General features: G+C 38.9%; 2 protein-coding genes across 6 annotated transcripts in view; one reads left to right on the top strand and one right to left on the bottom strand.

Annotated features, from left to right (window-relative positions):
• SLC39A8 (solute carrier family 39 member 8) overlaps window positions 1-6,504 on the bottom strand; it is a 47,033-nt gene extending 40,529 nt beyond the window's left edge. Inside the window, exons 1-2 of one of the 4 annotated variants that reach the window (XM_026050901.1) lie at window positions 6,387-6,504; window positions 5,608-5,644 (exon numbers count right to left, since the gene is read on the bottom strand). In XM_026050901.1, coding sequence (XP_025906686.1) covers window positions 5,608-5,619 — 12 coding nt within the window. In that variant the 5' untranslated portion in view covers window positions 5,620-5,644; window positions 6,387-6,504. Of the gene's footprint in view, window positions 1-5,412; window positions 5,542-5,607; window positions 5,766-6,386 lie in introns of those variants that run through there. The other 3 variants (XM_026050900.1, XM_026050898.1, XM_026050899.1) reach the window with 3 other exon arrangements.
• Window positions 6,505-8,417: 1,913 nt separating this feature from the next.
• Window positions 8,418-24,026, top strand: part of NFKB1 (nuclear factor kappa B subunit 1) — a 54,139-nt gene continuing 38,530 nt past the window's right edge. For both annotated transcript variants that reach the window (XM_026050908.1, XM_026050907.1), the window contains exons 1-3: window positions 8,418-8,529; window positions 18,471-18,522; window positions 19,692-19,776. In XM_026050908.1, the coding sequence (XP_025906693.1) occupies window positions 18,481-18,522; window positions 19,692-19,776 (127 nt within the window). In that variant the 5' untranslated portion in view covers window positions 8,418-8,529; window positions 18,471-18,480. The remainder of the gene's footprint in view (window positions 8,530-18,470; window positions 18,523-19,691; window positions 19,777-24,026) is intronic.

Raw genomic sequence — 24,026 nt, 5'->3', positions numbered from 1 at the left:
TAATACTAAACAAGAATTGATCCCTGGCTATTTCCTGTATCTCCTTAATTATTTTTTGACTGAGACTGTTTTCTTAATCCCARTCTGGTGAGCTATACTGTCTCCTCTTCTGCACCAGAAGTGACACAGAACTGTGTGATACTAGTCACATCATATAAACACCAAACATTTCCCCGGTAGTCAGTGTTCCTCATTTTATCAGCACTTGACAGACCCTGAGGTCTGATTGCAGAAGTGCTGAAAACATTCACATCTGCAATTGTAATGGGGGCTGTTTCAAAAATACCAAGTATCCTACCAGTGTCCAACTTTGAGTCTGGCAGGTCCTGCAGTCTCTTCTAACAGTATACAAGGAAGAAGCACAACCACCCTCAAGGGTTGTTATGGGATGGTACAAAACAGTGGACTCTAGAATAAAGATTCTGACCAAGAGCTTCCCATGGCCTTCAGAACAGCTTGTTTATCTGTAGCTCATTTCTGAGGTCATGGAAGACAKATGGTCACAACGTGGCCAGATAAACTGTCCAAAGCGGCACATACAGACTCATCCAAGTACCTACTGCTAACACCTGTGGAAAAATGATACGCATTTCTGATTCATTCTAGGAGTTATTATTTAAAATCTTAATTTCTCTGGGCTTTGGTTCTGTATCTTTAGAACAACAGCATCTTTGTTATCAAAGCATCATTCTGATMGAGTTAGACCACAGTCAGAGCTCCTGTAGGCTCTGCCAGAATCACTCAAAAGCAGCTAGGGGGCCTTACCATGATCCCCAATTTACACTCTCACAGCCTGACACATAGCTTGCCAAACCGAGTCAAAAAAATTCAAAAGTTTTGGAAATGCTATTAAGCCTTATAGTGCCAGGACCACATAAGGCCACAGCAAGCATATGTTCCTAATCTGAAGATAAGATCCTCCCACAGCTGTCTGCCCTACACCCACATAGGTCAACAAGAGTTTGTTGTTGATGTGAATAAAAGCATTGCTGAGTTCTTCTTCTGCTAAGGGAGTGTCTTTGGCTGCAGCTAATTGTTGACAGCATACTGAAAGTTWTGAGAGTTGCTGTAAATACACCCAAGAGCTTAACAGTAGTCTCATTCTTATTTGCATGCCTAGATAAACAAACAGGAACAATTTAAAAGTTTGCAACTCTACTTCCCAACCCTCAGGTCAAAGTCATGTGCACTTACAGGTCAGGTATCACCACTGCAGGAACCCTGAACTTGCACAAGCATCTAATATGGTCACAGCGCTGTGYGGAGTTCCCAGCTCAGCCTTCCAAGTAAGACATGCTGTGGAAGCATGATAGTGTCCAAGACTSTGTTTGAGAGTAACAAAAGAACATCACAATCATGCAAATTCTGAGTTTGGATCTTAGATGATCTTTTTATCTTAGAAGTCTGTCATGTTCTCTTACACTATACAAATTTTGAGAGAGAGAAGTATGAGAGATTGTGCCCATAATCACCCAGGCTCCTTCAGCTTCCAATCAGTCAACAGAGAGGAACTGAGAAAGAAACTAGCATAAAGAGAACACTGCTTCCTCCACAACCACCACTCCCTGCTTTTCTCATGTAGAATAAAAAGAACAGGTTGAAGTCTCCTTTTCCTGAAGGCCTCCCTCTGTCACAGGGTTTCTTTACTTGCTAGAGCATATTCTCCTGGTTTTCATCAGCCTATTATATTTATCATCTTCAGCAGCACTGGCACCGTTTCTGATCATCTACTTCCAAGTTGCAAAATTCCTAAAAAACCTTCTAGTCATCATAGCCCTGAAGGCTGAGAACATGAGCCTTTATGACACCAAATTCATGACCCAACCTTCCTTTCCCACAGCCTCACAAATACTCTTTTGCCATCCTTTGTTTAGAAGGCCTAATTTATTGAACTAGGTGATTTCTAGAAGTCCCTTCCAAACTCAAACATTCTATGATCCTGTGATGATACTAGTGACTTGTCTTAGCTCCTCCCTCACTGTTGTCAACCCTGTCTTTATAAAATCAAATATAAACTCTCCTAAAACCACAAAACTTGTCTAAAAGACATAAATCTAAGATAACCTTTGAATACCACTATTGATTTTTTTCAAGTTAAAATAGGTTTTAATTTTTCATCAAAACCACAGAGAGAATAAACTTGTTCTTTAAGTAAAAGTTCTTAACTGCCCACCTATCCAGATATTACAGGAAATTAAGAAAAATATCACAAACCACTAAAAGGTGAAAATTTGCAATAGCATCAGTGCAGGAATTTATAACATCTTTCCAGATATAGCTGAGCACAAGACTTACATGACTACCCTGTGAGCTTGTGAAGCCACTGATAAGCATTTCCCACAATCTTTTTTTTTGTTTTCCATTATCTAAGTGGAGAGTGAAATTTCTGTTGCAGAAGAAATTTCTTCCCTGTATACATAGCTGTTTGCCACATCTTCCCTTATTTTGTGTCCTTAAGAGCTGGTATAAAATAGTCATAAAAAGTTAAATTCTACTCTTCTCTAGAGTATTAACCTTAGACAGTTTATCTAGCCCCAGAATAATCCTCTAAATTGAACTGAGCATACATTTAATATACAGTGATATTAGATATTCTATACTACATCATAGAGTTTGGATTGGAAATTGACAAATCATGTATGAAAAAAGCAAGAATGTCGGAGGCAGTCATTGAAATATCTGATGAATTTACACATCTTTATATCTAGCTTTATTTTCTAAATTAACTGGCAATTAATTCATGGAAAAAAATAAGTACACCCACAATAGTATTTATCAACTATTTATCAAAAAAACATAGGATTCCAAAAGAAAAATGTTGGAAAAGAAAATGTGGAGCTGGTAAATTCCCTTCCATCCATTCATATGGCATAGCATATCCTAATCTTTTTCCCATTTTGGAGTGACTGACACAGCCTGCCAAGTTACTTTCACTATCTGTACCTCTTGCACAAAAGTCATATAGAAACAGTGTGTCATTCACCCTGTAATTGAGTTGTGCTGATCTTCAGTAACATCCTACTTCAGACTTGCTGGCTACTTTTCTGGCTTCTTTCCTTTTTCTCCTACTTTTTCTATTTTTTTCTACCACTTTCTAAATCCTTCTTTCTCCAATTAAGTACATTTCTCAGCAGCTGAGTCTGCAGCCTCACACTCTCTTAAAAAAAACTCCTAAACCTACTTTTCATAGGAATTATTAGTTCTCCATTATTGACCTGTTCTCCTGCTACTGTTTGGGCACTTTTGTCCAACCCACATGGGAATTTTAGTCTCTTAACACAGTACCAGGTCTGAAGCACTGCAGAGGTAATATGAGACACTACATATTTGCAATTCTCTAGTAAGCAAGGCAAAGGTGGGCTTGGAATTTGGCCTGTGTAACTATCCTAAGCATTACAGGACATTGCTGTGTCTAAGCTCAAGAAATACATAATATGCCAAGGTCATTATCATAAAACAAAACAGTCTAGCAGACATGACAAAATACTCAGAGATGCTGCAGTGTTAGAATTTAGCATCCTGATGGGCTATTTAGTTTTTTTAAAAAAAACAATTAGTATTGTATATAGCTTCTGAGTTAGAAAGAACTAACAGATGAACCAGAAAGGGTTATGAACCAGGAAGGTCAAAAAAAAAAAAAAAAAAAAAAAATCACCTGACAGGTACCTGAGAAGAATAAAAGGAAGTGTTTCTTTAGAAGCAAATTTAGATTTTTCCTTTCTTTCTGTTTCAATATCAGATCTATGATGTCAAAATGAATGAACAGATCCTGACCTAATTCCAGTATTTATTTCAGAAACCACAGTATGAGATACATAACCACAGAGAAAATACAGAAAATTTCTTACTTTTTCTACATTTGTGCAAACTMCTTGAACTGAAAAATGTTTATTTTAGAAATCTCTACCAAACTTGAAGATTTATTTGTGCTGCGGGAATAAAATGCAACTTCTCAGAAACAGGTCTTTYTTGCTCAGAAGCAATATTTATTATAAGGCTACAGGTTCACTCTTTCTGATCATACACTCAGAGAAACCCAGCAGTGCAAAACTAGAAGCAGTTCCTGAACTCTATTATGCTGTAGAAAAAAAAAATAGCTTATTGTGGAAGCCTTTTAAGACTTTCACTGGCAAAACTGAGCCCTTAAACAGTTGACGATGTATCCTTTTAAAATAGAGGCACCAGTTAGAGCCTCTTTCATTTTAGGAACTTTTCCATCTTGTCAGGTTTTCCAGAACTTGTTCATACACGTCTTGCCTGTAAGCATACTTGCGACTAGCTGTGACATGGCACCTTTTCTTTTGAATGCATCTCATTTTGAAACACTTTATACATACTTAAAAGTTTATCTAAACTTCCTTCTCACAGGGCATTGAAACCCAGCTCTCACTTCACTTTAGTGTAACTGAARGAAGTACTTTTCACACGTGAAAAGCTCTTAACAGAAGACCTCAACATTGGGCCCTACCCAATGTTTATTAAGGAAACTACCTTGTTTATTAAGGAAAAACCAATTTTACTCAAATTATGAAATACTGGGTTGGAGAGAGAATGGGGGAATCCATTTCTAGAACTGCATCACAGAATGATGTTACGATCCAAAAAAAATGGCTGCCTAACCATACAAATTCATATGCATCCTGTACAAGATTTCAATTATCTTATTAAGAAAGAAAACCCTTTGTGTTTCCAAACTGCCTTTCACAGTTTCAGCACTATTTTAAATTAGTCCAATTATGCTCCAACCCAGAGCTTGGCACAAGTATAATATTTAAATCTACTCCCTCTCCAAGGAGAGAATCAGTTGACAGTCTGGATCTATGCCGCGGTGTAGACTACTTTTATGACAWGTCTGGTAAAAGAAATAACCCTGTCTCCTTGTCTATGTCAACAGATTATTTATGATTTGACCTTGTTTTGTTTGGCTTCATATTTACCTTAGATGCAAGTCCCTTGCTTCAATATAAGAAAGGGAAAATGAGTCACATTGTTTACTAAGTAGTTTATTACTTATTTTTTTGAGTGATATCTTTTGCTAGTCTAAGAGGAATAACCCTTTGGTAAGGATAGACTTACCTTATACTATCTTAGTGCAAAAAACCTTCCACAGGTGCTTCTCTGGTGCATTGCTGAATTCCTGGCTTAATGCACATCAGGTGCTGAGACACTCCTTGCTCACAGAAAACTGCAGAGTTTAAGTTTCAGAAGGAATTCAATAAACCCATACTTCACCTGATGTTTAGGTCCAGCTAAACATGGTAATGTCAGTTATAATATCTCAGCTGAGGGCATACACCCTTCAGCCTTAGTAGATTTGAGACTTACTGTACTAAGATGTTGGATTCCAGGACTAAAAAARAAAAATCAGTGTATGATTGACAGCTGGTGCTATTTAACAGCAATTCAACTGACCTGTAAGTATGCTCTGCCAAAAGCTAAAAAGGTCCACAGAAACATGAGAGCTTGCAGCCTACACACCCTGCTCAGCACGGCTTCCTGCTGTGTAGTGGTGAGCAATGAATAAACCTCCATTTTCAAAAGTCCATGAAAAGAAAATAACAGAAAAGTATTATATTAATACATTTAAATTCACTCTACATATCTTACCTCTCCTTTCATAAATTTTATCCAGTTAGGTCTGCATCTGCAAAAATGTTCAGAGTGCAACAAGGACAAAAGCAGGACAGCACAGTAAGCCCCTACAACAATGGCCAGTGAAGCTATACAAGCACTCCTCTTTTTCCTTATAACTGCTCACTCCCTACTTCCCCCTCTACCAACCATTTCCCCATAATGACTGTCCCTTCTTTTCCCAGCCCTTCCTTTATGGCTATTCCTCAACAGCAGCCTTTTTTTTTTTTTTCCACTAATCTCTCAAGAACTTCCCAGCACGCCTCCCCCGCCCCCAACGACTACTCCTCATCGTCTAACARTTACCCCTCAATGGCTGTCTGTTGTCTCCTTTTTCTTTCTGCCTCCCCTAACCACCTAGCTACTCTCTTTGCCCTACCCACCAGTTCCCCTTCAACGGCTATCCTGCTCTAACAGATCCCCCTCAAGGGCCATACGTTCTCTCTGACYCTACTCAAAAGTTCCCCCTTAAGAGCTACACGTTCTTTTTACCCCCTGTGAGCAACAATTGCCCCTTTTTTAACAGCTCACACTCAAGCGCTGCTCCCTCCCTCTCCCTGCCCCACGGCCCTCCCTGAAAGGCAGCAGCTTCTGCCTCTCCTCAACGACTGCTCCTTCTTCCTGTCCACTGAAGGGCTCTTTCAACAGCAGCACGTTTTCTAAGCCCCACCTCAACGGCCGCTCCTGCTCCCTGCCCCGCCCCTCCCGCCCCCCAACGGCTCCTCATTGACGACTACATATTCTTCCTACCCCACCTTAGCAACAGCTGACCCTTTTTAACGGCTCCTCCTCAACAGCTGGTCCTTTTTTAACGGCTCCTCCTCAACAGCCATCCCCTTTGTCTACCCCAACCAGTTCGAGGGCAGTAGGTTGTGTCTCTCCTCAATACATGCTCCCCTTTCCTGTAAACTTAAGGACTCTCTTTCTCTCTAAGGCCTCTTCCTAAGGGCAGCTCATTTTCTCTGCTCCTTAACAGCTGCACCCTCTTACTGCACCCCTCAACAGCTTCCCCCTTAATGCTGCACCATCTTTCTACTCCACCTCAGCACCAGCTACCCCTTTCTAAGGGCTTCTCCCCAATAGCTGCCCCTTCTCCCTGTCTCACCCAATGGCTCGCCCTTTTTCTAACGGCTCCTTTTCAACGGCAGCACGTTTTCTAAGCCCCGCCTCAACGGCTGCTCCTGCTCTTTGCCCCACCCAACGGCTCCTCCTTAACGGCTGCATGTTCTTTCTACTCCACCCTAGCAACAGCTGTTTCTTTTCAAAGGTTCCCCTTGAACAGCTGCTCCTTTTTAACGGCTCTCCCTCCGAGGCTGTGCCCCTTTCCTACTCCACTCAGTTCCAGGTTCTGTCTCTTCTCAGTGGCTGCTCCCTCCTCCTGCCCACTTAAGGACTCCCCCTTTCTCTCAGGTTTGTCCCTGATGGCAGCACRTTTTCTCTGCTCCTCCTCAACAGCTGCTCCCTCTCCTTCCACCACTCAACAACTCCCTTTTAACGGCTGCATGTTTTTTACTACTCCACATCAGTATCAGCTACCCCTTTCTAAGGGCTTCCCCTCAACAGCTGCCCYTTCTCCGTGTCCCACCCAATGGTTCGCCCTTTTTCTAACGGCTCCTTTTCAACGGCAGCGCGTTTTCTAAGCCCCGCCTCAACGGCTGCTCCTGCTCCCTGCCCCACCCAACGGCTCCTCCTTAACGGCTGCACGTTCTTTCTACTCCACCCTAGCAACAGCTGCTTCTTTTTAACGGCTCCACCTGAACAGCTGCTCCTTTTTAACGGCTCTTCCTCGGGGGTGGCCCCCTTTTTCTACCCCACTCAGGTTCAGGTTCTGTCTCTCCTCAGTGGCTGTAGCCTTCTCCTGCCCACTTAAGGCCTCTTTCTCTAAGGCTTCTCCTTGATGGCAGCATGTTTTCTTTGTTCCCCCTTACTGCACCCTTCAATGGCTTCCCCTTAATGCTGCATCTTCTTTCCACTCCACCTCAGCACCAGCTGCCCTTTTTTAACGGTTTCTCCTTCTCCACCCAACGGTGCCCCCTCAACAGCTATCCCTTTTCCCTGCCTCACCTAATAGCTCTCCTTTCTTGTTCAACGCAGGTTCTCTCTTTCTTCAATAGCTACTCCTCCTTCTTTAACGGTTTCCTCTCAACGGCAGCTCCCTTTACCTGTCCACCCAAGAGCTTCCCCCTCAACCGCTGCTCTTTAATGGCTTCTCCTCAACGGCAGCACATTCTCTCAGTCCCTTCTTAATGGCTGCTCCTTCTCTCTTTACTACTTAACAGCTTCCCCCCTTGTAATGGCTCTTCTTCAGTGGTTGTCCCCCATCCCCGGCGGGTCCCCACTCTCTCGATGAACCCTCAAAAGGTGTTGCAATAGCGGCTTCCCCTCAGTGACTGCCCCCCCCAGCAGCTCCCCCCACAGGCCACCCCCTTCTAATGGCTTCCTATTTTTTCTGCCTCCCCCCCTCYCCCCAGCTGCCCCCTCTCTACGGCTGCGCCCCTCCACGGTTTCCCGCTCTCTCCCTGCCTTGCCTTCCCCGCCCGGGGCTGCCCGCTCGCTCACTCCCTGGCTCCTGTCCCGCCCGCGCGCCCGTTGCGTTCTTGGAGCGTCAGCGGGAATTTCCAGTCAGGAAGTGCGGCGGCCCCGGCGGGCAGGGGCGGGCGGCCGCGGGGGCGGAGGCTTTGCAGACGGCGGCCGCGCAGGCCGGTGCCGCTCGGCTGCCCTCGCCAGCGGGCCAGCGGAGGGGAAAGTCCGCGCGGAGCGAGGGCGCGGGCGGCGCCGGCGGCGTCACGCCGGTTACATGGAGCGGCGCTGAGGGACTCGCGAGCGGGAGGCGAGGAGGAAGACGACGACGACAACGACGAGAAGGACGAGGCGCCGTCGGCATCTGCACTGTCCTGGGTGAGTCCCTGGCCCACTGCCCTCTTCTTGTCTGCCCCGCTGCCTGTTTGCCTGTTGCGCCAGTACCGCCTTCYTTCCGTGCGGAGCTGGTGCAGGGCGGCCCGGGACGGGTGGGGAGTATCGCTGTGGAGAGCTCGTGGGTTTTGTCGGCGGCTAGCGGCTGCCCCGGCCCGGCCTAACGCGGGACTGAGAGCCGAGGCCGTTGCCCACGGACTCGGGAAGAGCGGGGAAGCGGCGGCTGGTGCTGTATCCCGCGAAGCGGCGAGGCGATCGAGACAGAGGGGAAGGCTGTGGTCAGGGCGGCACCAGCCTCCTCTTCCCCTCAGTGCCGAGATTCGGGAAGGGCGGTTGCCGCCTTGCTTTCTCTTCTATCGGGACGTTAGAAGTTGCTCTCGCTCCCCTGCGCCCTGACTCTTAAAGCGCAGCTACGGCGGCTCTTTTCCTGGTGTTTAGTGCGAGGGGCTGCGAAGTACGGTCAAACTGGCACGGAAACCTGGAAAGCCGCTTCTGCTGGCCAGTGGTGGATGCTTGCTGTCAAAGAGGCTGCTACTGCTGCCTTTTTTGCGTGTTTGCTTTCAAAGCTTTCTCGGCTTAAGCGGAGAAATGGTCTGGAACATCTGTGTTGTACAGTCAGTTGTTGAGTCTTGAGGGGAAAAAAGTTACTGTGTCAGTAGTGCATCGCTAGTGGCACCCTGATAGCCTCCTCATTATGACTGGGGATCGTAGCAGACTTTCGTTTGAAGTGCATGTTACAAGTTACATAAATGCTACTTTGGGGAGTGGTAACTCATGAATATTTAAAGGCGATTCTACTGGTAAGTAATGAAAGTCAAATGGTCTTGCAGTGATACCAGAAGCAGAATCTGATKTTTTTTGGATGAGGTCATAAAAACAAGGTTAGACTGTTCATCATCTCCATTTTTTTAACCTATTGTGTTGTCTACCTCAATGCTAATTTGGTTAAAAAGCTCTTTTTGAACCTAAAGTAGAGTGTTATTTCAGTACTTAAGTGTAGATGAGCTATGTGTTATTTGGCTGCTATTTCAATACAGTATGCTGGTGTGTCAAATTCAAACAAGCAAAATATGAGTGCAGGTAGGTGTTTGCAGAGGTCAGGCTTCATAGGCTAGAGATCATCACAACTGCAGTGCAGTGCTTCAACCTCAATTCARAAATGCTGTCCCCTTTGCTAAAGGGTGAGGTTAAAAAGGGATGAATATTTTTAAAAAGTATTTTAAAGTTCTTAATGTGTTCAAATGGACATGTTTGATTTTATGCGTCAAAGTCATTTGACTCATTTTTTTTTATCGGAGAAACTTAAGTCAAGATTAAGCATATTTTCTTTTGTATCAGCTTATACCCTATGTCACCTTACGCTTTACCAGCTATAAGGTGCTACACTGCCTTAAGCAGCTTTGATGTCACCATTGTCAAGTTTAGAGAATGCAAATAAAAATGCCTTATGGTATTATGGAGCTCTTRTAATAATATGCTAGTTAGAATGTCTATCTGGATAGAGACACGTTTTTATTAGGAGGGAATGCAGCTGCCCATTTAATGAAAGCATCAGAATAATGTCTTAGTTATCCCCAATGTTTTGTAATCTCTAGAAGAGAACTACAGTTTCGTTGAGAAAATGAAAGAGGAAAAATCAGACTGCAGCAGTATGGGAGGTAAATTCTCGGCTTCTCTAAACTTTCGTGGCACAGTAATTTAAGTGACATTTATGCTGAAATTGTATTGTTAGAATCTGCCAGAGGATACACCTGGAGATTTCAAGAAAATCTGGTGCTGAGATACCTGCAAGAACAGTTCAAATACTTTAGATTGAAATATTAACTAGTAGATGAGGAAGAAAGCCTTTTTTCACTTTGTCCCTTTTTTCAAGAAAAAAAGTCCCATTAACAATAGAGTTACCACAAAATCAAACTGGTGTGTCTCACCAGTAATGAATGTATTTTGGATAGAGGTAAGATTGTGAAACTGAGAATGGTTTTGATTCATTGTGTGTCAAGTAATTAAAAAAAAAATTAGCTTCATACCTGATAGAGATACATAGTAAACTTATTATCTTTTTTGTATATATTTTGAAATTAGAAAAATATCCTTTAAAAAAGAAAGCTGAAGGAGAGCCTAATCTGTGTTTTCATTTTGGTAGGAGGTAAGAGTGTAAAAAAGAGAGCAGTATATCATCTATATTTAAGTTTTAAAGTTTCTGGCTTATTAAAAATATTTAAAAATTTTTCTCAGTGTTATTATGCACTTGATTAAGATAATTTATTTTACCTTTTTATTGAAGTGTCACTATGTGGTTTTACAGTGTTCAGTAATGGATATCTGTAACCAAATAGTGACTAGAATTTGGTAATTAATACATTTCTGAATTTCCAGGGAAAGCAGTTCCTGCTTTCCAGCATTGTCCTTTCTCAACACCTCCCCAAGTAACTGTCATATGAATACATGGAAGGCACAAAACTAAGTGCAATTAAATTGGTGCTTTTCTGACCGTTGCTACTGATGACCCTAGAAGCATAAGGAACCACATATGAGGACCCCTGCATCTTCACTGTGAAGAATGGTCTGTATTGCGTAAAATATTTAAGATTCTGTGTGTCTAGACTCTCTTTATGCATATACTTTCTAAATGCTGTGTGGAATTTGCAGAGACACAGTGAAAAATCATGTATTTTTTACTAACTTAGAGTAGGCTTTTTGCAGTAGCAATTGGTCAGAACATTCTGCAGTCCTTTGAGATTATTTAATTTTTCTGTGTTTTCATAGATACTTAAATTTACGTACTGAAATGCTCCCATATTTTGGTCCTGTAAATGTGGGCCACCTCTAGACTGAGAAGTATTTGCCTTGAAAGAAATTTGTGGTCTTACGCAACTAAAGAAAACTCTAAATTTAATTTCTTTAGATTTTTTCCGATGTATTGCTAGTTTTCTTTGGGTCTGAGTATCAACATTAACACAGGTATGAAACTAGAAGAGAAAATTTTCTGGATTAGACGGTTCATAGGGAGAATTCTGGCCTTGGTCTCCGTCAGTTCTGACCCAGATATCTTAGTGGAAGTTGCAATTTCATGTGTGTTAAATTAGCTTTTCAGCTTTGTTCTGTGTTGATAATATAGTTACAGTTGTCATTGATTCTTCCCTTAGGTCAGCCAGGTGCTTAAATTTGCATCTCTGCTTGGGCACAGCAATAATTCAGTGTCTCTTTCAGTGTTTTAATTTCAGTGTATGCTCGTATATCTTGTGGAAGTGTTGTTGACAGTTTCTGAGGAAAGGCCTTAATTCAAATGATTCCAGTTTCAAGGTAAAATCCTTTGTTTAGGGCCTAGGTGGATCTGACAGACCATGGCATTGGGAAGAAGTTTCTTTTGCTTCTACTTAATGTTTTTATTCTTCTTTCAGCTTTCATGTTCTTGTAAAAAGTAGTATTTTTTTAAACACAGAATTAGGTAAAATATCAAGAGCTTTCTATTCAATCCTCAAAACAAACTGTGCTAGTATGAACAGATCAAGAATAAAGTAGGTCTGAGACATTTTTTACATCATATTTCTGACTGCTGGCACACAGAATTMTTTTTTAGCATGCACAAATAAAAGCCAAGTGATCAGGTATTTTTCTAGTCTTGGTGTTAGTCTAAATACTTCATTATATAATAGGTTACAGTAGAGAATTATGACTGAGGGAATTTTTCTATTTTTCTATAGAACGGTTAAATTAAACCGTAGTAACCTKTCACCTGCTTTTCAACTTTAGATTTAAACCCTAGGTAAAGGAGGATTTAAACCCTTTKAAATCAGGGCTTATGAGTGTACTGTAATGGTGCTCTGTACTCTTTTGCCTGTGCGTGCACCTGCTGGCTGGTGGTACTTATTTGGCGAGCTGTCTCATGTTACCTGTTCAGTGGCTCTTGGCAAACAAAAGGCCACCAGTGTCCCTTGGCTGATCTTGGCTGTGGTATAACAGCCTCTGGTGCTCTCAGCCTGTATTGGGGGCAGTTCTCCCAGAAATGTGGAGCTTATCTTCTGTAATGCCCCAGAACCTTCACTGTGCAGCAAGCCCTACTTGAATAGCCCATCTCAGATCTTGCATTTGTTTTTTTAGCTCCTTAGAAATATTGCTCTTTTTCCAAAAGAAGGAGGAGTGTTGGTGTTTAATACGCCTTGAATCATTATATTTAAAGCTTATGAAATGACATGTGTGTGCTTTTTAAGCTAGAACTTAGACTTTGACCTACCTTACATAAACTAGAGCTGCTTCTAGGGAATGTCCAGTGATTCTCTCTTTGATCTTAAAAGTAAAAGMATATTAAAGTGATATTCTAGTTCAAGTAAAATTATCACACCATGCAGCTACAATACATTGCAATTTTCAACTTGCTTTGTTGTGCCAAACCTTAGTATTTTTACGTGTGCTTAGCATTTTCCATATATCAGAGTATGTATTTGTCACATTTGAGTACTCTTTATTCCTTTTAGGTTGCCTTCAATGTGCTTTGACAAAAGCATTTGTATGTTATTATATCAATAACCCAGGAAATTTCTCATCATGCTAGAGATTTTTATTTAAATGTAGTAGTTATCTGGTGAAATAAATCTGTTTCTTAGAATTCTTCCCTATAAGAATTTTGCACCTAAGAGATTTGTTTGCAAGTATATCACTCATGAAATCTTTCTTTAATATTTCTGTTCAATTGCATTTTATGTGGATTTTTTAAAACTATTTTTATAGAATCTAGACGTTAGGAGTGTTTTCCACTACTGTACGTTTGACTGAAAATATTTAAAAATTCTGACTTCAACTGCTTTTTTACTTTTAAAAATRCACAACCCTAACTTGCAAGTTCCACTCAACAGGAAATAATAAGCAGGCATAATGGATAACAAAAAGAGATCAATTGCGTAGGTAGATTAGAAAAACAAATGGCGTGTAATGTGATTTTGGGTTAGGCAGTTATATTGTAGCTGCAACAGTCTAAGGATAGGTAAGATAGCTGAGAAAAGATAAAATATTTTTCTGTGCAAACCTTTTGACTCATAAGGAATTATGCAGATTTTTTTCAGAGGTTAGACTTAATAGTAGCTCAAGGAAATCAGTTATGTATATCTGTTTTACAGAAATTGAGCATTGTTGAGTTTTATGCCGAGAATGCAGTTTCCTCAAAATAAAGCAAGTTGGTATTGAAGCCTTGGAAGTGTTTTAYGGTTTTGTAATGTTAAAAGGTGGATCTTAAATCTTGCATCATTTTATGTAATTAGTTAACATCCATTCAAAAAACATATCTGAAAGGGCTCCTTGTCAAATTATGTGAACTAGCAATCACTTCCCATGTTCTTTAATACGCTTTTCCTTTACTGTTTATTAGGAGATGCATACCATAATTTGAGCAAAAGTATACATGATGTTTCTCTTTTTTTGTTCCATCTACTTAGACATTTCAGAAGACACTAATGATGTATCATTTTTTATATCATCTCCTAGTTTGAAGAATCTAGTGAATTGCTGTCTGTAGCATATTTGTGTCTTTTTCAAAAAGTATGTATCTACATGCACAGAGACACAGAGCTTGCATTTTCTGAGTTTTTCCAGACTGTTCCTCAGGTACTCTTCAGTTTTTCAACTGCAGTTGAAATATAGTAGTTTCTTGTGTCTTGAGACTATACCTGTTCTGTGAATTGCTGGCTTGAAAGGTGAAGAGAAGTTGTTATTTTATGTAGAGTATCTTTATAAGAATCAAAGATGGATCTCCTTCAGTACAGAAGCTGCCAGAGTAATTTCAGTGCAGGAGTGTAATGATCTTTATTACTCTGAGGTCATTAACATACATCTCTCCACTCTGCCATTTCTAGAATATGCATTAGTTCTGTATGGTGTTGTTTATTGACGATGTTACAACAGAAATAATCTTTTATAAAATATTAATCTATCTTGAAATCAATCCTTATATTTAGTTGTTTTTTTTAAAGGGTTTAGGAAGGATGAGTTAATTCCTTTATTTAAAAGCACGGCACTAAGCAGATATCCTAATGCTAGTGGCCTCTCTTTTCCAAGAGTATCATTAGAGTATCGTGTTAGTTTGATTTGCTTTTTTGTAGATGGAAAAAGGGAGATAAGCTATTAACATTTTTTTTTTGCCGAACATCATGCTCTCTATCATGAGGCAGATCTTTATGTGGAAGAGAAATCCATGACAGTCCTTAATCTCTCAAAACGGCCTGCTATGTTATACTGATAGCCAAAGAGTATAAATGTAGATACGTGTTTGCCATGTCACTCTTGGAAAGTCTGGGAAAGGAAGCCTATGTGATTTTCTTGTTTGCTTTTTCTAGTCCTATTTGAAGTGTTAGCTTCCCCTGATTGCACTTTAAAACATGGATAGATTTGAGGGACTGAAACAGTTATTTTTTGCAACTATTTGAGATAATATTCAAATTAATTCCTTTCACGGTTGTGAGGATAAGAGATCTTCCTAATTTGTTAGCACGTACAGTTCAGGAAGTTTAGATCTTTTTGCTTTCTTAAAAGACATGCAAATACTGGGTGAGAAGGTGTCTAAACATTTTTTGAAATAGCTGGCATATTAGTATCTGACTTGGACATCAAAGTTTGATTTCTCATAGGTAAAGAAATTTGTATTAGGTTCTGCAAGTCCATAGAAATGTAATAAGTCTTCTTTCTTGTTGTATGTATTGAATGGAATATCGGTATCAAAGTGGAAAAAATCACATTTCAAGCTGAAAAGTTGAAGAGGAACGTTAGTGTGGAACTTGCAAGAAGTCAGGGACTATTGAAAGTTATTTAGAGAAGGCTCACTTGACTTTAAAAGATAAACAGATACARTGGTAGGGGTGTACTTTTTTGACTGTAGATGCAAGTTTGCATTAGACTGGGTTAGAAATTGTGGGAACCAGGTATGTGTGGTAGCAGAAACCTCCACAAAATAGTTTTCTTCACAATTGGAGACTGAGCAAAGCTACTCCTAATAGATGTTAATCTTATCCTTTTATGCCAAAATGCTTAGRAATTTAAGCAATAAGGGAAGCAAACAACTGAAGAGGAATTTCATTATTTTTGTTTCTTTTTTAAGAAACAGCAGATTTTAAGAAGCAGCAGAGAAGTAGAAGATGTGATAACTAAGTAATCCTAAGCAAGCATTCTATTTTTCAGGTAGCGTTCCTGGAACATTTTTGTCATTTGTTTTGCTTTGAAAGAAGAGAAAACATATTGAAACTGAGAGTGTTTTCAGTCATTTTGAAGGGACACTTTAAACCGCTAGGTTAATTTTTGTCTAGGCCCTGAAAAGGCAGTCAAGTGTCTGTTTACATACACAAAGCCATATGTTTGCACACTTAAATCATCCTGCTCTGCTAATACACTGGCTTTACATTCATGCAAAAGAGTGTATCTGGTATTTCCTCCCAACCATTGCTTGACTGTTGCTGAAAAGGAAAGATCTAGCAAGGGACACAGTGCCGGTAGTGCCTAAGACTGACTAATTAGTACATGCTTACTGCTGTTTCTCAACACAGCAACCTAGGTAAGCTTGTTTAACAACTGTAGTTTTGCTCTTACAATGTCCTCATTCATAGCATCATCCAAAAAAGACAGAAATGRTATTTTAGGTGAGCTGAATTTGAAGGCGTTTCAGATACGTATAGGTTAATTTTTGTATGGATTTTAATTTTTACAGTCCAAGTTGTTTAATGGAACTGTCCTCAGAAATAATGCCTCTTTTGCTGAGGTCATATATTACAGAAATGTTAATATGACCAGGAAATATAGGTGTGAAAACAGAACTCCCCCCCAACCCCATTGAGCTCTGCTGAAACAAGAGTAGTGCAATATGATTAACTACAGTGGGGCAAGAAGGATAGAATATGCTATGAAATTTATCCTAGTGTGCTTACCAAAGAAGCTGCAAGATGCTTTATTTGCAGATTTTATCAGAGGTAAAGATTTAACTAGRTGGCAAGCAGGCCATCTAGCCTAATCTTACCTTGTTCCTCATAAATTTTCTTCTCCAAACAAGACATTTCAGATATTTTGGAACATAATTTTGCTTTTGATTCATGAAATGGTAAGCCGTTGAAGAAGAGAGATCACAAAGCAAGACCTTTAGGACCGATTTTTATTCTACTTGAATAGAAGGAATCTGGCACATGCACTCAGCTAATCAGCGTGTATCAGTACTTTCTGGCACTGCCTAAAAAATGTTGAGGTTTTTCATAATAGCTATACCTTTAACTGGGAAGCAGTAGCTGCAAAGCCAAGTACTTTTAATAATTTGAATGTCTTTTATTACAATTTTTTAATGATTTCGAGTGACTGACAAATTTGTAAATAGGATTATATGCTTTTTATGGAAAAGGAATGTCAAATGAAAACATGTCAGTAAAGAAGACGACTGACAAATGCTTTCTGTGTTGGCTTTTTCACMATGATAGATGATAATAGCAAATCATCAATGTAAATAATGCTTTGGAGAATGTGCTTGTGAAATAATATGGTTGAATGGTACTTTTTGTATTAAGAAGGTATTAGGTGATGAAGTATACCTCAAATGACTGTGGATACTTGTTATTTTTGGCTGAGACCTTATTTCCAGGTCTCAATATTGAGCAAATTCAATATTTGATCAAACATTGCAATCATTTTTTTCTATTAATATTTCTTTCTAAAATGAGTTTTGAATGGGAGAATATATTTTCTAAGTTAAATACTTTTATCTTCATGGGTCACTTCCTGGAAGGCAGATCTGTATTAAGTATCTGCTATTTCACTGCTGTAAATGTTCCTTTTTTTCTCTACTGTGTGGGAAGGCTGGCCACACGCTCTCTTTGGAATTTGTTATCAAGTAGCTTTGAGCTTCTGCCAAAAGGAAGTAGAATGAAGTAGAAATGAAGTATTGTAATTTTTTTTGATGTTTTCCTTTCTAATTACTGTTTGTAGCAAGGGTTCGTAGTGACATGTTTTTTCTTTATTGGTTTACTGATGAGTGGCTACTGTCTTTTGCATTCGGCAATAGGCTTTCATAATTCACTTTTTGCTGGAAAACACAGTTTGTGTTCACTATGATGGAAAATAAAAGCAGATGACTTTTTTATTGGCTATTATACTTATTCAGTGTCTGCCTTCATGCAGAAATATGAATCCCTTTAAGTAGGGAATACAGTTATTAAAAAGAGATCTTCAAGGAATTATCCGAAAATAAGAGCAACATTAATGGGACTTATAATATTTTTAACATTGTCTAAATGAAAAGAAATAACATAGATTATTAAGAACAGACTTAGTGAATTCCTAAGATAATTTTCTTGTTCTGCTATTGCTTTGTTAGGCCCATAGGAAAAATGAGTCAGGATAAAATTTTCTAGSGTACGAAGATCTGTGGTAGAGTATTATGAATGTTGTATATCCACAATAATTATCGTCACAACCATTGGTGGTGCCAAGCACGTGTGAACGTCTGGAAAAAAAGATGTCAAGAATTATTCAGTGTTTGCCACCTCTTTTTTTAATCTCACATACAATGAGATTCACAAGATGAGTACTTTGCAAGAAAACTGCTGAGGTTAATTCATGAATGCTTTGAAGTATTTTTGTTTTATAAAAATGAATAGTCTTATTTTGGCTTAAATATGCTAGTGGTTTTGTCTGAACTGCAAGGACAGAATATCAGGGCAAAGGTAGAGACAAGTTAAGCATTTTAAAGATTGCAATAAATTTTGTCTCAAGGATTTACTGTGGTTGAGTGGCATAGGAACAGGGTGGAAGAAATCTTATCTTTTTCCTTGCAAAAAGAGGAATTTTTGGAGTGTTTCTGAAGCTGTAAATAAGTACATAAAAGGGATCAGAGATGGGTGTTTTAGCTCTAACCATTTGCTGTTTTCTGTAAAAATAACAGCTCTGATCATGGTTTTGTGTTTCAGGACTTAAAAAATGGCAGAAGATTCCTATATTATGGGAGTGTCTGACCCCCAAGTAAGTGGATTTGTGTGTTTTCAATAGCTCTGTATTGCGTCCTAGCTCTCTGTTTTGGGAACTTTCTGTATGTATGGCCATGTCCTTTCCTTGGTGTGGCAATATGGGAATATAAAAACATTTTCGCTTTTCTAGTAGGAATCAAGTTTTGAGGGATCTATTTTTTTATCTAAGCCAGAGCTTTGTATGATTTGTGAAGTGCCTTGCCATGGTGAAATAACTGAAATATAAAGGAAAACCAGGCATACTGAAAGAAGCAGTGGAAAAACATAGTTATTTTTATGTGCAGTCTGCCTATGACTTATTCTGAATTTCCTTCAATGGTGGGCACTGGACTTTATATAAAAATAATGTGCTAAAAGACCYCCATGTCCTTATTGATGAGACTTGTGCATCGCCATTGACTGAAATATTCCTTCACGAATACAGATCAATAAGCCTACCTCTTCAAAAACTTAGTTGATTCTGATCTTATTAGGTTGCTGAGTTTTATTTGTACTGCAGGAACAGTGTTTTAAAGAAAGGATCTAACAGAGACCATCTCTGCTTTCTTTGGAAAATTTTCAAAAAGAAAATGTTTTCTCTTTTGTGCTTGCTCAGCTTTGGAAAAAGATAGATTTAGACATGGCAACAATTATAGGAGGTTAAGATATCCTAATATTAAAATAAAAATTAGAATATAATCTGATGATACTCTTGTTATGTTTTATGATCTTGGAAATATATTTAAGTAATCTGGTGTGGGGTTAAATTAGAGACGTAAATGTGAATATCACTGAACAAGACTCGAGGATCAGATTTTCAGAAGATCTTAGCATCGAAAGTTTTCTAAAGATGTAGCTGGCAGCGCGTGCAAGCGAAAAACATTCTTACAACCTGCTAAATTGAGTCCAATCACAAAATATTGGTGAAACTTGCTGAGTGCTGTTGGGTTTGCTAGCAATCCTGTTGATAAACCATTGAAACAGATGATTTGGTGCACAAGACCCCCCTGAGATCTGGTTGATCCACCTGTAAAGTAGATATAAAATGTTTACTTACTGCACTAGGGTGGTTGGAGTCATAACATTTGTRTGTTATTTGTTATTTGTATGAAAATCCTCACTGAAAGTTGTTTTATGAAATTATTTGCATATCTAGTAGTAAAAATAAACTCTCTTTCAATATAGATGTTTGCAATGGATCAGTTCATGGGAATGAATGCAATATTTAATAATACAAGTTACATCACTTCAGACTTACCACTACGAACAGGTAGGAGTGTTGCTATTTGCTTGTSGTACTGCTCCTGCCATTTTCCCGTTTGTTTTTTTAGCAGGACTTCTTTTCGGAGACTTCCTTGTTTATACTAGAATATTTCGTAATACTGCATCCCAAAGTTGTCAGCCAGACTTAATTTGAATTGACTTTTTATTACTCCTTTTAAAAATCCCTTCCTTYCCCTCAAAACAGTTTCAGGGGCTTGTTTGATTACACTTATGTATTTTGTAATACTATATCCCAAAGTTGTCACAGACTTAATTTGAAATGACTTTTATTATACCCTTAAACATCTCTCTTCCCCTCATAACAATTTCAATGGAGGAGTATGCARTTTTCTTTTGGTTTATACCTAAAGCTGAAAGTCTCAATCAGTTGATTTGAGTGATCAAGCAGCTCTGAGTGACTTTTTGTAACTACTATTGTGTTTTGTTTTCTTTTTCTGAATTTGCTTGCTCAGCAACCTCTGGCATTTGTATGGCCATTTTGCAGAGTGCAACATGTGCATCTGTTTTTCTCTCAAACAATGTTTCATTTGTTGTAAAAGGTCTTAAGGGGCTTGTTTTTCACTAATGAAATGTAGGGTATATTGAGCTTCCTGTATCATTTGTGTCTGGTTTTCCTTCTTGATGACTTCTCTTATTTCCTGTAAGATGGCAGTGTGATATTAAAATCTGTCAGTTTTCTGARTAATAACCTTTATGTGAAAGCTCAGAGTTAGATTTTGCCACTGAATGCTGAAAATAAGCCAAATATTCTGCAGAGGTCTAATACACACTTCTTCCAAGTATAGTTCCAGGATGGGGTATGTGGAGTAGAAATTTCTRTCTTAGTGTGTGTTAGCTGCTTGGTCAACCATGGCCTGATTTTGCTTGTTGACTTTTCTAAGTAACACTTTTTGTTTGAAATTAGGTAGTCCTGAGGCCTTTCTCAGTATTTTTTTAATTAGACTCTGGTATGGATATTAATATTTTCCGGAATGACAACTTTCTGTTGTTGATCCAAGTCTCTGATGTATCAGGAAGTGGCTGGTCTTCTGCATTGCAGATTACTTTGTTGAAAATGCAAAATCACTTTTGTTTGAGATGTGATACACTTGACAGTGGTGTAAGGTGCGAAAGATAAAATGGAATTAGCAGTTACCTATGATGTGAAGGAAAAGGCTAAAATTCTGCGCTAACATGACAAGAAATGATTTTTAAAAGGAGATTGTTTATAGTTCCAGTGTTTCCTGGTTTAAACCATTCTTTTTCTTCTTTCATTTTTCTTGACTGAATAGTAATGAGGAAGAATCAGGAAGCACATATTCTACMAATAGTTGTGTTTCAAGGTAATTTTTTATTCTGACAAACCAAGCTCTTGAGAAATATCAGCCAATATCCAACAAATGAATGTTGCAATCATTTGTTTGCAGTGTTTTTATTAATGTAGATAAATTCTTTGGTAAGATTCATCTGCTTAAGATTAAAGGGCTTATGCATTGTACATCCATTTATTCTTCTCTTTTTTTTTTTCCCCTGGAGCTTTTATGTGACACAAAGGGTTATTGAAAGTCTGATACCACTGTAGTGGTATCTTATCTACCATTTAAGCTTACTTTGTAATCCTCATGCCAGACTCATTCCATACAAATTATTCAGATACACAAAGCTGATTTTCAGGCATTTGTTCTGTCTAAACTAGAAAACAGCTGTTTTTAAAACCATATGGGCAGTCAAGAATTCATTGAGATCTGGAATGATAAAAACCTACTCTGGACTAAGTGTAGCTATGCCTTTAGTTTGCAAAATTGCATAGATCCTGCCTTCTCTCCCCAATCATGGCACTGCTCTTGTACTACTGTAGTTGAAGTGATGAGTTTTCTRTGTACAAAATGGGTTTTATTAAAGGAGGGTGGATTTGAAGTTTTCACAAAAAGATGATAAAGTGTCAGAGGTGGTTGATTTCTGCATTGCCACCCACCCTTGCTATGGTGAATTAGTTTCTCTAGTAATATCACCATAATACTCAATACCTACAATTGTAACAGTGGTGGACTAGTTCTTTAGTTATAAGGTAGTCTAATCATTTGAAGCAGGAGCTAGATTTTAGTTGTTTTCAAGCAGGAAYTCATTCCCTTTTTCTATGCAAGAAGACTGCTTATAAATTTCATGTAGGACTTTTCCAAAGCACCCCAGTGGAGTATAGAGAAGGTGTAATACGTGTTCTCAWAAGAACTTTTCTCTAGCATGATTGATTTGAACATGAAGAATTACAGTCTGTTACTTAGGAATCTGTGTTGAACCTACATCTTTTCAGTCTCTGCTCTTAAATGCATATTGCTTGACTTATCACACTGGCAGGCAGGTTTAATGTGTAACTGAATTGCAATATCATGCCAGCGGAGCTGAATCAACAAAGAGCTGGGGAATTTGGGGACTTTTCGGTGGTAGACGTTCTGCTCTTACGTTAATATTTACAGTAATAGCTGAAAACCTTTCAGGTGACAGGACAAGGACTTTCTCTGTGTGGTTGTCAGTGCTGAAGTGGCTTTGTTCATTTTTTTCTTCATCTCAATTATGTCTATTTAGAGTAAAAACTCAACTTTGTGCTTGGTTATTTTGGATCTAAAGCTGTTGTAGTTAGTTGGTTATATTTATATTTATATTTATATTTATATTTATATTTATATTTATATTTATATTTATATTTATATTTATATTTATATTTATATTTATATTTATANTATTTATATTTATATTTATATTTATATTTATATTTATATTTATATTTATATTTATATTTATATTTATATTTATATTTATATTTATATTTATATTTGTTTAAATTTAGAAAAAGAAGTAATCTCTGTGTGCCTTTTGTGACAAAAGGACATATTTATAGCAAGTGCTTTAACAGTGCAAACTGCAGGGCTATGTTTAAAACAACACCCACTGCAGAGACAGTGTGGCACGAAGTGGAACTGTTCCTTAGCTCATTGGGAATTACACTTAGGTACTGATCTTTGAAGATAGAGGGAACATCACCTAGAGTGCCTATCTAGGGGAAGTAARGCAGATACACATTGGTATGATGTTTTCTATTTAGTGAAAGGACAAAGTAATGCCTTAATTTGCAGAGGAAATAGAGCTCTGAGCAAAGGATTGGATGATGTTGGATGATGATTGACAACCATACAACGTAGAGCAATTTGTGTCAGGTTAGAGACGACTTTGGGGATGTATGTGTGGAAACTGGTTAATTCTGATTTTTGAAGGGTTCTTTAACTGTAACCATTGGCACAGATTCAGTTAATTTTTATTGTTTATGGCAGGCAGACCAAGTCTGTGAAATGGAAGCAGGGCCATTAGCAGCTCAACAGTCTTGCCAGGAGGCTGCTGAAATTAGTTTTCTGGTGATTCTTAACTTCTGCTGTTTCATTAACCTCTTCTACCCAGCTCTCTTATGGCAGCTATTGGGAAATGGGAAAGGTGTGGAAGAAGGAGTGGTAAGAAGGCACTTCTAAAAATCTAATTTAACTTTTAGAAAGAAAAAGCAAGGAAGTTTGACCCTCCTCAAAAATGAGGTGGCTGCTCATTTTTTATGCTCCTAAGCGTCTGAGGTGTGTTAAGACCTGYGTACAACTTAAGTTCTTTTTGTCTACATCTGCTGCTCTATTTCAAAGAGTGAACTGKGGGAGAGGGATTAAGGAAGGCCTGTGTGCTGCTTGCTTTCATAGTCATGCTTTAAGCACTGCAAAGCTGAGATTCAACAGTGTTTCTGTGAGGCTAGAGCCCCGAGTGAGAGGATGCACAAAGACTGGTAGGATAAAGCTCTGAATCCAGAGTCTGAACTTTTAGTAGAGAGGTACCAATGTCAGGATGGATGCAAGAGAGTTGGTGCTGGGTCTTATAAAGAAGACCCAGAGGCTGTGAGTAGTTTTATCAGTGTCCCTGGAGCAAAACAGCACACTAAATTTCAAAGATGAGCTACCTATATTGCGGACCCTGTTACAGAGAGAAAATGCAGGTGGGGAACTTGACCACAGTTGGTTGCAGGTTAAAATAAATTGCTTTGGGAATTGGGTAAACTGTTAKGTAAGGGACCCCTCCAGTCCTGCAGTGCTGTCACTGTTGCAGGGATATCCCAACAGCCTTGACTTGACAGGGATAGGAAGAAAAACCGAAGATGGATGCTCCTTTGGGAAGCACATGCAGGATAAGGCCTGTAGAGAGGAAGAAGGAACCTAAGTAGTGGRATTGTGA

Source organism: Nothoprocta perdicaria, unplaced genomic scaffold (genome assembly GCF_003342845.1).
Source record: "Nothoprocta perdicaria isolate Ctin4 unplaced genomic scaffold, notPer1 scaffold_71, whole genome shotgun sequence".
Taxonomy (NCBI): Eukaryota; Metazoa; Chordata; class Aves; order Tinamiformes; family Tinamidae; genus Nothoprocta; species Nothoprocta perdicaria.
This window is presented reverse-complemented; position numbering and strand designations above follow the sequence as displayed.